The sequence below is a fragment of the Hippopotamus amphibius genome, chromosome 10 (genome assembly GCF_030028045.1).
Source record: "Hippopotamus amphibius kiboko isolate mHipAmp2 chromosome 10, mHipAmp2.hap2, whole genome shotgun sequence".
NCBI classification, from domain to species: Eukaryota; Metazoa; Chordata; class Mammalia; order Artiodactyla; family Hippopotamidae; genus Hippopotamus; species Hippopotamus amphibius.
Genome location: NC_080195.1, coordinates 48,103,213 through 48,117,087, shown reverse-complemented (window position 1 = coordinate 48,117,087; position 13,875 = coordinate 48,103,213). Strand labels below are relative to the sequence as shown.

At 45.7% G+C, this 13,875-nt stretch overlaps 1 protein-coding gene across 5 annotated transcripts in view; it reads left to right on the top strand.

Annotated features, from left to right (window-relative positions):
* KALRN (kalirin RhoGEF kinase) overlaps positions 1-13,875 on the top strand; it is a 653,746-nt gene that overhangs the window by 438,797 nt on the left and 201,074 nt on the right. For all 5 annotated transcript variants that reach the window (XM_057696213.1, XM_057696214.1, XM_057696215.1 and 2 more), the window contains 4 exons: positions 9,755-9,866; positions 11,643-11,833; positions 12,268-12,369; positions 13,686-13,828. In XM_057696213.1, coding sequence (XP_057552196.1) covers positions 9,755-9,866; positions 11,643-11,833; positions 12,268-12,369; positions 13,686-13,828 — 548 coding nt within the window. The remainder of the gene's footprint in view (positions 1-9,754; positions 9,867-11,642; positions 11,834-12,267; positions 12,370-13,685; positions 13,829-13,875) is intronic.

Below are 13,875 nucleotides of genomic sequence, written 5' to 3'. Positions count from 1 at the left end.
AGTCCTTTCTGACGGCGTCAGAATGTGCTGGGCCCTGATTAACATGCAAGGTTTCTAAATGATGTGTGTTGCATCCTATCACTTGCCCTGAAGAGAGCCGTTTTGGTCATGAAATATAGTCACTTTTTACTTCGACAATTGTGCAGCTTATGTGATACTGTCCCTAGATTCTAGGTTTGTTTACCATGAGAAGTCCTAGACAGACCAGCTATATCCTACAAACAGCACTGCATAAATAAGGACTCTCCTGCTAACAAGTACCATTAGTTTGTCAAGAGGTCTGTCATTATGTGTTTGTAAGGTTTGATCTTGTCAGCTTCTTTCTTTCCTGGAAATGCATCCCATTTCCTGGAAACTGATCCACCCATTCCCTGCCTTCCATCCCTCTGCCCCACAGAAGGAGAGAGTATGGATTGCAGATCTGTTGCTTAACTTTTTCCTTCACAGTGTCAAAGTGAGCAAGATATGATAACCCTGGTGGGAAAAATGAAAGCCAGCATTCCTCTGGTTGGGGTGAAATCATTCCGAGTGGGGTTTTTTTTTTTTTTTTTTTGGTAATTTATGTATATATTTTAAGCTCTTTATTGGAATATAATTGCTTTGCACTGTTGTGCCAGTTTTTGCTGTACACCAGAATGAATCAGCTGTATTTATACATATATCCCCATATCTCCTCCCTCCTGTGACTCCTTCCCACCCTCCCTATCCCAGCCCTCTAAGTTATCACCCATCATCGAGTTGATCTCCCTGTGTTACACAGCAACTTCTCACTAGCTATCCGTTTTACATTTGGTAGTGTGTATATGTCAGTGCTACTCTCTCACTTTGTCCCAGCTTCCCCTTCACTTCCTCCCACCCACTGTCTTCAAGTCCATTCTCTGCATCTGCATCTTTATTCTTGCCCTGCCACTGGGTTCATCTGTACAATTTTTTTTACATTCCTTATATATGAGTTAGCATACGGCATTTCTTTTTCTCTTTTTGGCTTTCTTTGCTCTGTATGGCAGACTCTGTGTCCATCCACCTCACTATAAATAACTCAATTTCATTCCTTTTCATGGCTGAGTAATATTCCACTGTATATATGTGCCACATCTTCTTTATCCATTCATCTGTTGATGGGCATTTAGGTTGCTTCCATGTCCTGGCTATTGTAAATAGTGCTGCAATGAACATTGTGGTGCATGTCTCTTTGGGGATTATGGTTTTCTCTGGATATATGCTTAGGAGTGGGGTTACTGGATCATATGGTAGTTCTATTTTTAGTTTTCTAAGGAACCTCCAAACTATTTTCCATAGTGGCTGTACCAACTTATATTCCCACCAACAATGCAGGAGAGTTCCCTTTTCTCCACCCCCTCTCCAGCATTTATTGTTTCTAGATTTTTTGATGATGGCCATTCTGACTGGTGTGAGATGATACCTCATTGTGGCTTTGACTTGCATTTCTCTAATGATTAGTGATGTTGAGCATCTTTTCGTGTGTTTGTTGGCCATCTGTATGTCTTCTTTGGAGAAATGTCTATTTAGGTCTTCTGCCCATTTTTTGATTGGATTCTTTGCATTTTTGATATTGAGCTGCATGAGCTGCTTATATATTTTGGAGATTAATCCTTTGTCCATTGCTTCATTGGCAAATATTTTCTCCCATTCTGAGGGTTGTCTTCTTGTCTTGCTTATGGTTTCTTTTGCTGTGCAAAAGCTTTTAAGTTTCATTAGGTTCCATTTGTTTATTTTTTATTTTCTTTCCATTATTTTAGGAGGTGGGTCACAAAAGATCTTGCTTTGATGTATGTCATAGAGTGTTCTGCCTGTGTTTTCCTCTAAGAGTTTTATAGTGTCTGGCCTTACATTTAGGTCTTTAATCCATTTTGAGTTTATTTTTGTGTATGGTGTTAGGAACTGTTCTAATTTCGTTCTTTTACTTGTAGCTGTCCAGTTCTCCCAGCACAACTTATTAAAGAGGCTGTCTTTTTTCCATTGTATATTCTTGCCTCCTTTGTCAAAGATAAGGTGCCCATATGTGCGTGAATTTATCTCTAGGCTCTCTGTTCTGTTCCATTGATCTGTATTTCTGTTTTTGTGCCAGTACCATGCTCTCTTGATCACTGTAGCCTAGTAGTGTAGTCTGAAGTCAGGGAGCCTGATTCCTCCAGCTCCGTCTTTCCTTCTCCAGATTGCTTTAGCTATTTGGGTTCTTTTGCATTTCCATACAAATCGTAAGATTTCTTGTCCTAGTTCTGTGAAAAATGCCATTGGTAATTTAATAGAGATTGTGTTGAATCTGTAAATTTCTTTGGGTAGTATAGTTATTTTCACAATATTGATTCTTCCAATCCAAGAACATGGTATGTCCCTCCATTTGTATTGTCTTTGATTTCTTTCATGTGTCTTATAGTTTTCTGCATACAGGTCTTCTGCCTCTTTAAGCTGATTTATTCCTAGGTATTTTATCCTTTTTGTTGCAGTGGTAAATGGGAGTGTTTCCTTAATTTCTCTTTCTGCTCTTTTGTTCTTAGTGTATAGGAATGCAAGAGACTTCTGTGCATTAATTTTGTGTCCTACTACTTTACTAAATTCGTCGGTTAGTGCTAGCAGTTTTCTGGTAGTATCTTTAGGGTTTTCTGTGTATAATACCATGTCATCTGCAAAGAGTGACAATTTTACTTCTTTTCCAATTTGGACTCCTTTTATTTAGTTTTCTCCTCTGATTGCTGTGGCTAAAGCTTCTAAAACTATGTTGAATAATAGTGATGAGATTGGGCACCCTTTTCTTGTTCCTGTTCTTAGAAGGAATGCTTTCAGTTTTTCACCATTGAGAACGATGTTGGCTGTTGGTTTGTCATATATGGCTTTTATCATGTTGAGGTAATTTCCTTCTGTGCCCATTTTATGGAGAGTTTTTATCATAAATGGATGTTGAATTTTGTCAAAAGCTTTTTCTGCATCTGTTGAGATGATCATATGGTTTTTATCTTTCAATTTGTTAACATGATGTATCACATTCATTGATTTGCATATATTGAAGAATCCTTGCATTCCAGAGATAAACCCCACTTGATCATGGTGTATGATCTTTTGAATGTGCTGTTGGATTCAGTTAGCCAGTATTTTGTTGAGGATTTTTGCGTCTATATTCATCAGTGATATTGGCCTGTAATGTTCTTTTTTTGTGACATCCTTTTCTGGTTTTGGTATCAGGGTGGTGGTGGCCTTGTACAATGAGTTTTGGAGTGTTCCTCCTTCTGCTATATTTTGGAAGAGTTTGAGAAGGATAGGTGTTAGCTCTTCTCTAAATATTTGATAGAATTTGCCTGTACTTTCTGGCTCTGGGCTTTTGTTTCTTGAGAGATTTTTAATCACAGTCTCAATTTCAATGCTTGTGATTGGTCTGTTCATATTTTCTGTTTCTTCCTGGTTCTGTCTTTGAAGATTGTACTTTTCTAAGAATTTATCCATTTCTTCCAGATTATCCAATTTATTGGCATATAGTTGCTTGTAGTAGTCTCTCATGATCTTTTGTATTTCTGCAGTGTCAGTTGTTACTTCTCCTTTTTCATTTCTGATTCTGTTGATTTGTGTCTCCTCTCTTCTTTTCCTGATGAATCTGGCTAATGGTTTATCAATTTTGTTTATCTTCTCAAAGAACCAGCATTTAGTTTTATTTATCTTTGCTATTGTTTCCTTCATTTCTTTTTTGTTTATTTCTGACCTGATCTTTATGATTTCTTTGCTTCTGCTCACTTTGGGGGTTTTTTTGTTCTTCTTTCCCTAATTGTTTTAGGTGTAAGGTTAGGTGGTTTATTCAAGATTTTTCTTGTTTCTTGAGGTAGGATTGTATTGCTATAAACTTCCCTCTTAGCACTGCTTTTGCTGCATCCAACAGGTTTTGGGTTGCTGTGTTTTCACTGTCATTTGTTTCTAGGTATTTTTTCACTTCTTCTTTGATTTCTTGGTTGTTTGATAATGTATTGTTTAGCCTCCATGTATTTGTATTTTTTACAGTTTTTTTTCCTGTAATTGACATCTAGTCTTATGGTGTTGTGGTCGGAGAAGATGCTTGACACAATTTCAATTTTCTTGAACGTACCGAGGCTTGATTTGTGACCCAAGATGTGATCTGTCCTGGAGAATGTTCCATGTGCACTTGAGAAGAAAGTGTATACTGTAGTTTTTGGATGGAATGTCCTGTAAATATCAATTAAGTCAAGATAGTCTAACATATCATTTAAAGCTTGTGTGTCCTTATTAATTTTCTGTTTGGATGATCTGTCCATTGGTGTCAATGGGGTGTTAAAGTCTCCTACTATTATTGTGTTACTGTCGATGTCCCCTTTTACGTCTGTTAGCATTTACCTTATTTATTGAGGTGCTCCTATGTTGGGTGCATAGATATTTACAATTGTTATATGTTCTTCTTGGATTGATCCCTTGATCATTATGGAGTGCCCTTTCTTGTCTCTTGTAATAGTCTTTACTTTAAAGTCTAATTTGTCTGATATGAGTATTGCTACTCCAGCGTTCTTTTGACTTCCATTTGCATGGAATACCTTTTTTCATCCCCTTACTTTCAGTCTATATGTGTCCCTAGGTCTGAAGTGGATTTCTTGTAGACAGCATACATAAGAGTCTTGTTTTTGTATCCGTTCAACCAGTCTGTGTCTTTTGGTTGAAGCATTTAATCCATTTACATTTAAGGTAATTATTGACATGTATGTTCCTATTACCATTTTCTTAATTGTTTTGGGTTTGTTTTTGTAGGTCTTTTCCTCCTCTTGTGTTTCCTGCCTAGAGAAATTTCTTTAGCACTTGTTTTAAGGCTGGTTTGGTGGTGCTGAATTCTCTTAACTTTTGCTTGTCTGTAAAGCTTTTGATTTCTCTGTCGAATCTGAATGAGATCCTTCCTGGGTAGAGTGTTCTTGGCTGTAGGTTTTTCTCTTTCAGGACTTTCAGTATATCCTGCCACTCCCTTCTGGCCTGCAGAGTTTCTGCAGAAAAATCAGCTGTTGTCCTTATGGGTTTTCCTTATATGTTATTTGTTGCTTTTCTCTTGCTGCTTTTAATATTTTTTCTTCGTGTTTAATTTTTGATTAATATGTGCCTCAGTGTGTTTCTCCTTGGGTTTATTCTGTATGGGACTTTCTGCGCTTCTTGGACTTGATTTCTTATTTCCTTTCCCATGCTGGGGAAGTTTTCCACTATAATCTCTTCAAATATTTTCTCAGACCCTTTCTTTTTCTCATCTTCTTCTGGCATGCCTATGATTCGAATGTTGGCGTGCTTAATATTGTCCTTGAAGTCTCTGAGACTGTCTTCCATTCTTTTTATTCTTTTTTCTTTTTCCTGCTCTGTGGCAGTTATTTCCCCCATTCTATCTTCCAACTCACTTACTCATTCTTCTGCCTCAGTTATTCTGCTGTTTATACCTTCTAGAGTATTTTTAATTTCAGTTATTGTGTTCTTTACTGTTTGTTTGTCCTTTAGTTCTTCTAGGTCCTTATTAAATGTTTCTAGTATTTTCTTTATTGAGTTTTTGAGCTTGTGGATCACCTTTACTATCGTTACTCTGAATTCTTTTTCAGGCATTTTTTCCTATTTCCTCTTCATTTATTTGGCCTTGTGGGGTTTTATTTTGCTCCTTTGCCTACAAGGTATTTCTTTGTTTTCTCATTTTGTCTCATTTATAGTATTTGCTGTCTCCTTTCCCTGTGCTGCCTAGTAGTAATTCCTCCTGTTTCTGTTCTTTGCCCCCTGTGGTGGGGTTGGTCCAGTGTCCTGACTAGGCTTCCTGATGGGAGTGTCTCGTACCTGCTTTCTGGTGTGTGGATCTGAGTCTTTTCCCTCTGATGAGCAGGGCTGTGTCAGGTGGTGTGTTTTAGGGTATCTGTGAGCTTAATATGGCTTTAGGTAGTCTGTGTGCTGATGGGTGGGTTTGTGTTCCTGTCTTGTTTTTAGTTTGGTGTAAGGTATCCAGCACTGGTAGTTGCAGGCAGTCAGGTGAAGCCAGGTCTTAGACTCTGATAGAGGCCTCCATGAGAGTTCTCTGTGGTTAATCTTCCCTGTGGCTGAGGACTTTCTAGTTGTCTAGCATCCTGGACTCAGTGGTCCCTCCCCAGAGCCTCCAACTTGACTTCTGGTCAAGGAATCCAGACTCCAGAGGTCGCTCATCCCGGCAATAAAGGGGATTAAAAAAGACTATCCCAGCCCCAGACTTATGGTAAAATGTTAAGTCAAACAAACAAATACTGAATCAAGGAAACACATGCACAAGAAAAACAAAAACAGAACCCAACAGAACATAAAGCACTAGAACAACCTGACAGAAGAACCCCAGAATGGAAACAGACAATTAAAGAGAAAACCAACAAAAATTCAAAACCAAAAAAAAAAAAAAAAAAAAAAATCAAAAACACCACCAAGGGAATTGTGAAAACGAAGACCAAATATAACAAGGAGCAAATATAGCAAAGAGGAAGAGAACAACCAGATAGACTGAATATCCTCAAAATGAAATCAAACGATTATAAGTAGAACTAAGATAAAGACAAAACCTAACAATGGAAACCAAAGCAGTGTGTCATCTGAAGATTAAAGCAAGGAAACAGAGCAGACCAATAATGTTGATTAAAAGTCTAATGAGATAAAATAAAAAGGGATAGAACACAGAGCAACAGAAGAGCATAGTATGACTGGAAATATAAAAAGAAAAAGAAAAAAATAGAAATGTTTTAAAGATAAAGAAGAAAAGAAGATGGAGATAAACAGCATTACAAAAAAGCTAGCTAGAAATAGAGGTATATAAAAAGGCTAAAAATAAAAAGTAAAGGTTATAAAACATGATGATCCCTTAGGACTAAGATAGTGGTTAAGAAAAGAAACAAAAACCAGAACTGACAACAGAATGGATCAGACAATTAGAATTAATAATAATAATTCTGTTTCCTTGGGGTCTCAACTGTAAGTGTCTGTGTACATGCCTTGAGCTTCAGGCCACCTTCGCCTCCCCCAGAGGTCCTCCTCTGTCTCTGGGTTGGACTCTGGATCTACTGCGGGTTCTGTGCCAAACAAAGGGAGCTGTCGCAGTCAACAAGGGATAGAAAAAGCCCCCTGGGGGGGCTGGCCTGGTGTGCCTGCGGCCGAGAGCCAGAAGAAGTCTGCAGAGTGGGCCAGCTCTGGAGACACTCTGCTTACACCAGAGTCTGGTGGCTTCCCTTTGCAATAGGCACCAGCAGTGCCACAAGGGCTCCCACGACCTGGGCAGGGCACTACTGCTGACTCACACACAGGGGAAGGAGCCACTATTGTACCCTCTCTCTCCCCACACACCAGCGCCTACAGACGAACAATAAAGGAAGCCCTGCTGGTCGCAGAGCAATACAAAAAGCCCCCAAGGGCTGCCCCTCAGGCACCTTGCACTGGCCACCAGTAAAGAACCACACTAAGGCCAGATTTCCTATACCTGTGGCTGCCAGCATCCCTGCACATATGGTGTCACCCTCTGGGCTCCCGTGATCCAAGCAGGGCAATACTGTTGTGTCACATGCAGGGAAAGGAGCCACTATCAAAGCCTCTCTCTCCCTACACACCTGCGTCTGCAGATGAACAATAAAGGAAACCCTCCCTGAGGCAGACCCAAAGAGCTCCAAGGCAGCCTCTGGACCAGACTCTGGTGGTTAGACCACACACAGAAGCAGAGACAAAACCAAAGCTGAACACCAGGAACGGGGGGCTAAGGAAGAGGTTCTAAAATCTTTCCATCAGATATACATGCTACAGACTAAATCCCCGTGATCAGCTAGGTAGATTCTGTGTCTTTGGAATATCTGAGCAGACAATGAATGTTCCCACAAATGAAAAAGGTCCAGCTCTGGCAGCTGTGGACTGTGGGAGCAAGCACACACAGGAATTGTGACAGATCAGAACCTAAGTGGACACCAAAAGAGGCTACAACGGTGGCTCCTCCCCTTTGCGTGTGAGTCAGCAGTAGCGCCCTGCTTGGCTCGCCGGAGCCCTGGAGACGGTGGCCGTGCAAATTGCAGAGGGAAGCCGGTGGACTCCGGTGTAAGCGAAATGCCTCCAGAGATGTCCTTCTCTGCAGACTTCTGGCTCTTGGCCGCAGGCACCCCAGGCCAGCCCCCCAAGGGGGCTTTTTCTATCCTTTGTCGACTGCGACAGCCCCCTTTGTTGGACGCAGGCGCCGAGAGAGAAGCCACACCCGCGGCTCCTCCCCCTGCATGAGTCAGCAGCAGCACCCTGCCGCCATGGCCGCCCAGCTTTCTGCGGTAGGCATTCCCCACTGCGGATTTCTTCCCTCCCGTCCCCTCAGTCCGTCTCCCCACTGCTAACGTTTCTCAGCCTGAACCGGTTCTCTGGTTCCCACGTTCCAGCTCCCAGACCCCCTGTACTGCTGTGAACTCACATCTCAGTGTGGGACATGCAGGGCCACGGTACAAACCCTCTGTGTGTTTCTCACCCTTTCCCGTCCGTCACAGATCGGCTGCTCCACCCTCCTTGGACCGGCCCAAAGGCCACCCTTCTGACCCAATCAAATTCTCCATTGGAGAGGGGGTTTCCCCAAGTTCGGCACTCTCTCCTCTGTTTCAGCTCCCCCCGCCCCAGGATATGGGACCCATCCCTTTCCTTTCTTCTTCTCCTCTTTCTCCTTTTTCTCCCCCCCTCCATCCTACCCAGTTATGTCAGGATCTTTGCAGTCCTTTCTAGTGTCCAGGGTCTTCTGCTGGTGTTCAGCTGGTTCTCTGTGGGAATCATTGCATGTTTTGATGTATTCCTGATGCATCTGTGGGGAGAGATGCACTCCACGCCCTTCTACTTCCCCGCCATCTTTTTCCACCCGAGTGGTCTTAATGGTCACTGAAATAGTTAGAAATTATCTTTTCTCCATCAACCAGATACTATATATCTTTTATGGACAAGGTAATGACCTAGTCTCCAATGAAGAAGTAAAAGAGAGGGCATGCTCCAGAAGGACAGAGGCAAGACAGGTTGGCGTGGTGGATAGAGTACTGGATTTGGGTTCAAGAGACCTGGATTCAAGCCCCTGCATGGTCTCTAGTGACTTCTATAGCCTGGGGAAAATCTCTGCCCCTGTTAATCACAGTGTCCTCATCTGACAATGCAAGGACTAGTCCAGAAGCCCATCTATGGGCCTCAGGTTAGGAACTCCTGATCCATATGATCTAAATATCTTTTATAACTCTGAAAAGCTACAAACCTGTAACGTCCATAACGCCAGGTTGCCCCCAGTGTGGTGGACGTCATTCAAGCAGTGGAGGTGTGTAAATGAAGTGGTCCTGGCAGTAGGGGCGCAGGGATGTATGAGTGCTGTGTGTCCTTTGCACACCCTTGTCTCCTCTTTGTGAGCACACAGTACTGCACCTCTGTGTGCTTTGCCAGGGGTGTTCCCTGACCTCCAGGAGGTCAGTCGAGTGACAGAGAATGCCCTAGTTGCTGACTTCTCATGCCAACCATTTGGAAGTTGGGTTGAATTGAGTTAGTTTGGATCAGATTGAGCTGAGGAAGCTCAGTCTGGGCAAAGCATGGTGGCTGAATGCTTTGGAGATCACCTCCCCACCCCACCCCACACTCCTCATATCTCAGAGGGGACCAGTACAGAGAATGAAGCTGGTGTATAATTCCTTGAGGAATTGGTACATGTTTCCCTTCAGAGGTTAGGTAGTGGGAGGGTGGGGAAGCTGGGGAAACGGTTCTAATTGTATCTGGACTTTTTTCGCAGGAACTTTTAACTTGCTGTGAAGAAGGGAAAGGGGAGCTCAAGGATGGCCTGGAGGTGATGCTCAGTGTCCCAAAGAAAGCCAATGATGCCATGCATGTCAGCATGCTGGAAGGTAGCTGTCCTCCCAGCCTCCCCGGGGAGCCTTCTCCTTTCCTAAGACCACAGAGCTTGCCATCGTGGGAGGGAAGTGGCATGAAGTCAGGCGAGGGGCCAGGCTGGAAGAGAGGAGAAACAGCAAGTTGTCACCTAAGTCCCGAGTGTGAAAGGAGATCCACGGGGCCAGCTTGGCTCGCACCTGCCTCTGGTAGCACCAGGCCTGTGCCACGTCAGATATGTGGACAGCTTGCTGCCTGAGGGGTAGAGTAGGACAGGCTATCGTCCTTATTATAAATGTGCTGGAGCCCCAACCTACAGCAGCCCTGTTCCTCTGCGTAGATTTGTGTTGCATTTGTCATCAGAATAGGTAGAAATCCTGCACATACACCCACCCACTGTCTTTAGCTTTATGCCCTTCTCTCTTTTTATTGTAGTAAAATATACATAACGTGAAGTTTACTGTCCCAACCATTTTAAAGTGTACACTTCAGTGGCATTAAGTACATTCACGTTGGTGTGCAGTGACCCTCACGCCCTTCCTGGCCAGCCAGATAAACCTGTTAGGACTTTGCCGAAGCACATTCAGTCTTCTGGAACCGTGTTCTGGGGACCCAGAAACCTGGTAGAGTGAGACTCCAGTAAATGCCCCAACATCGCAAAACAGCAGATACGGGTGGAGCGGGCTCATCGGGGTGGAAACTGTTAGATAAGTTGGCACTGGATATCTCAGCCTGGGCTGGCAAGCAGGTGAGCTAAGGGAGTGAGTCTACTCTGTGGTGCGCAGTAAACCTGTGGGGAGTTTTCTCCCTTCTGGGCTCCATCAGCACCCACCACTTTCCTTCCCCACTCCCTGCCCCAGCACCACCTAAAAGGCTTGGTCTGGTTTCAGTGCTTCCTAGGCCACCCTCAGCCCAGAAAGCACCACTTCCTTACGCAAAGGAGCCCTTACCTCCTCCAGACTGAGCACCGACCTTCTGAACGTATTCCTGCTGTCACACTCTCTCCACCTCCTTTCTCTTCTGTTTGCACCTGCTCCCCACCTCCATCCCTGCATGTCCACCTCTGTCAGTACCTGCTCCTCCAGCCTGTCCCTGACCTGTGTTCTGGATCCAGCTACTCCGGGTGTGCCCTGTGGACCAGCTGCTGCACCTGGGTGCTTGTCAGAAGTGCAAGGTCATGGGCTCCACCCCATACGTACTGAATCCCAGGCTCTTGGGAGTTGAGGAACGGGCAGGAATCTGTGTTTTCATATGTAATCTAGGTGATTCTTATACATGCTAAAGTGGCATGAGGATAAATTGTTGAAGGCTTGTGCACCACGCCGTACGGGAGCAACCCCAGGAAGAGTGCTAGGAATGGGGTGTGAGAAGTGAGGCAGCGACAAGTGGAGCAGAATCAGGGGCACTCAGGCAGGCAGTGTTTGTCCTCAGCCCCACTCCGAGCTCTAGTTCAGGGATAATGTGAGCTGTGAAGGGAGAAAGAGAGATGGCGTTGGCCCTTGTGGGAGGTCCCCAGCTGACAGCGGGCCTGGGGGCAGCTGTACGGGAGCTTTGCGGGAGATTCCCCTGATACCGGTTCTGTAGAGGAGACCTGGTGGAAGAAGAGCGTCCGATCGCATTGCTGTAGAGCTGTCTCCTCAGGTGTGCAGGAGTCTCAGGAATCAGCCTGAGAGAAACGTGCTGTGGGAGCAGAGGCCTCCCAGTTTGGGAAGCCTTACTCCAAGAGGGCGGTGGAATGTAGCACCTACATGTGGCGCGAGAAACCGCACAGGCTGGACACGGGTGTTTTTCAGGGTTCGACGAGAACCTGGACGTGCAGGGGGAGCTGATTCTGCAGGATGCCTTTCAAGTGTGGGACCCCAAGTCGCTGATCCGGAAGGGGCGCGAGCGACACCTGTTCCTTTTTGAGATCTCCTTGGTTTTCAGCAAGGAGATCAAAGACTCTTCAGGACACACGAAATATGTTTACAAGAACAAGCTACTGGTAGGTGGGGCAGGTGGGGCCAGATAAGACTCCCTGTGTGCGTAGTGCCCTTGGGCAGGAAGGGATCTTGAACACTCCGCTCACCTCTCCCCTGGTGCCACACCAGTACCGTCCTGGACACGTGGAAATGCATCCTAGTTGGAAAGCACCCCCTCAACGCCCACGTTCGCATCTTAGAGTTCACCGTCCTTCTTCCTGTTGGCTTCGGGCGCCTCCCTCTTCACCTTCCCTCCCTGTTACCTGCTCATCAGACACACGCCTGTAGGTCCTTTCATCCTGGGTAGAAGAACAGAACGACCTGTCCGTTCAAGTTTGATTGACAGAGCCCCTCCCTCGGTCCTCTCCTCTCTGTTGCCTTTCCCTTCCCACCCCAGCCCTAAGTCTCCCCACCGCCCTCCCCTTCCCCGCCTCTCACAGGCATTTCCTGTCTACAGACCTCAGAGCTGGGTGTGACCGAGCACGTAGAGGGCGATCCCTGCAAGTTCGCCTTGTGGTCTGGGCGCACCCCATCCTCAGACAATAAAACAGTGCTGAAAGTAAGTACTGCTCTCTGCTGGGCATGAGACCAGGGTTGGGGGTAGTCGAAGGGGGCGTGGAGGGTTGTGGGCAGGACACACCTAAAAGCTGGGACCTGCGGACTCCACCGGGCCACTGGGCTTCTCTCTCTCTGGAAGGGCAGCCTCACATGGGTATTGAGATGTAGATTCTATCATGAAAGTAGCCTGAAATCTCAAGACGCATGGTCTCCTAAGTCCAGGCACCTGTTGGAGTGTGGAGGGAGGAAGAGGGAGAGTGGCCTCAGCAGGGCCCAGTTAAGTGTGTTCTGTCCATACGGCCCCTTCAAGTGGCAAGGACAACAGTTGACCCTTGGGCAAATGGCACCTTGGTTTGCTCCACATTCATTCAACGTGTCTTTCCCAGAACACCTTCCACGTACAAGGTGTCCCGCTCAGTGCTGTGGGGATGACTGAATGGGGTGTGCACGCAGTCCTCTGGGAACTTACTTTCTAGAAGCTGGTGAATCCCACGAGCATGGGAACTACAGTGCTTGAGAGGAGTGTTGAGAGGGGGCATTGGGGAGTCACCTCAGCTCTCCAGGGTGCACGCAGCCTGGGAGCGAGTCAGTGCTTGTGGTCATGTTAGTGTAGCCGAGGAGAGATCCTGCACATGGTGCCCACCAGTCCTGTGCTCACCAGGGAAGCGCCCATCGACAAAGAAGGGGTGCCCTGACCAAGCCTCACAGTTGTTCTCTCCGAGTTGCTAGCATAGCTGCTCCCTGCTGTGAGGCAGCAGTACCTAGAAGAACCTCCATGAAGACAAATGGGATGTTTGTGGAGTGGTAGTAGTGCCTTCCATTAGCAGGTCTACCAGGCTGAAAACCTGGGATTGACTTTCAATCCGTACAAACCTACGTAGCCATGTAGGTGTTGAGCCTCCTGACATATGTTCCGTTATACCAGCTGGCAAATGGCTGCTGCCTCCAGATGCCCCCTTGCTGCCCCTCCCACTCTCCCCAGACCTCCCCAGAGTCCAGTATCTGAAGTGTTAATCCTTGGCCCAGCAGGAAGCAGAGAGATATCAGTGTTGGTCAGTGCCTCCCAGGTTATTAAATCCTTTGAAAATCACCCTGTAGAAGTCTACACTGAGTCTTGAGGTCGTAGCCCTGTTCTAGGAGTTGGAGAAGCATGTCCCTGGGATTGAAGGGTCACAAGTACAAAACAAGAGAAATAAACCCCTCCAACATTTGCTGTCCTTGAAGACGATGGATTAAGCCTACAGGAGGAGGGCTGAGCGCTGTTGCAGTGGATGGAAGGGAAGTGGGTTCTCACTCTCTCTCTCTGTGGCACTCCAGGCCTCCAACATAGAAACCAAGCAGGAATGGATCAAGAACATACGCGAGGTGATTCAAGAGAGGATCATTCACCTGAAAGGAGCTTTAAAGGAGCCAATCCAGCTCCCCAAAACACCAGCCAAGCAGAGGAACAATAGTAAGAGGTAACCAGTGCTTCTGCCCCCAGCACGGCCTCGCAGGCTTCCGGGAG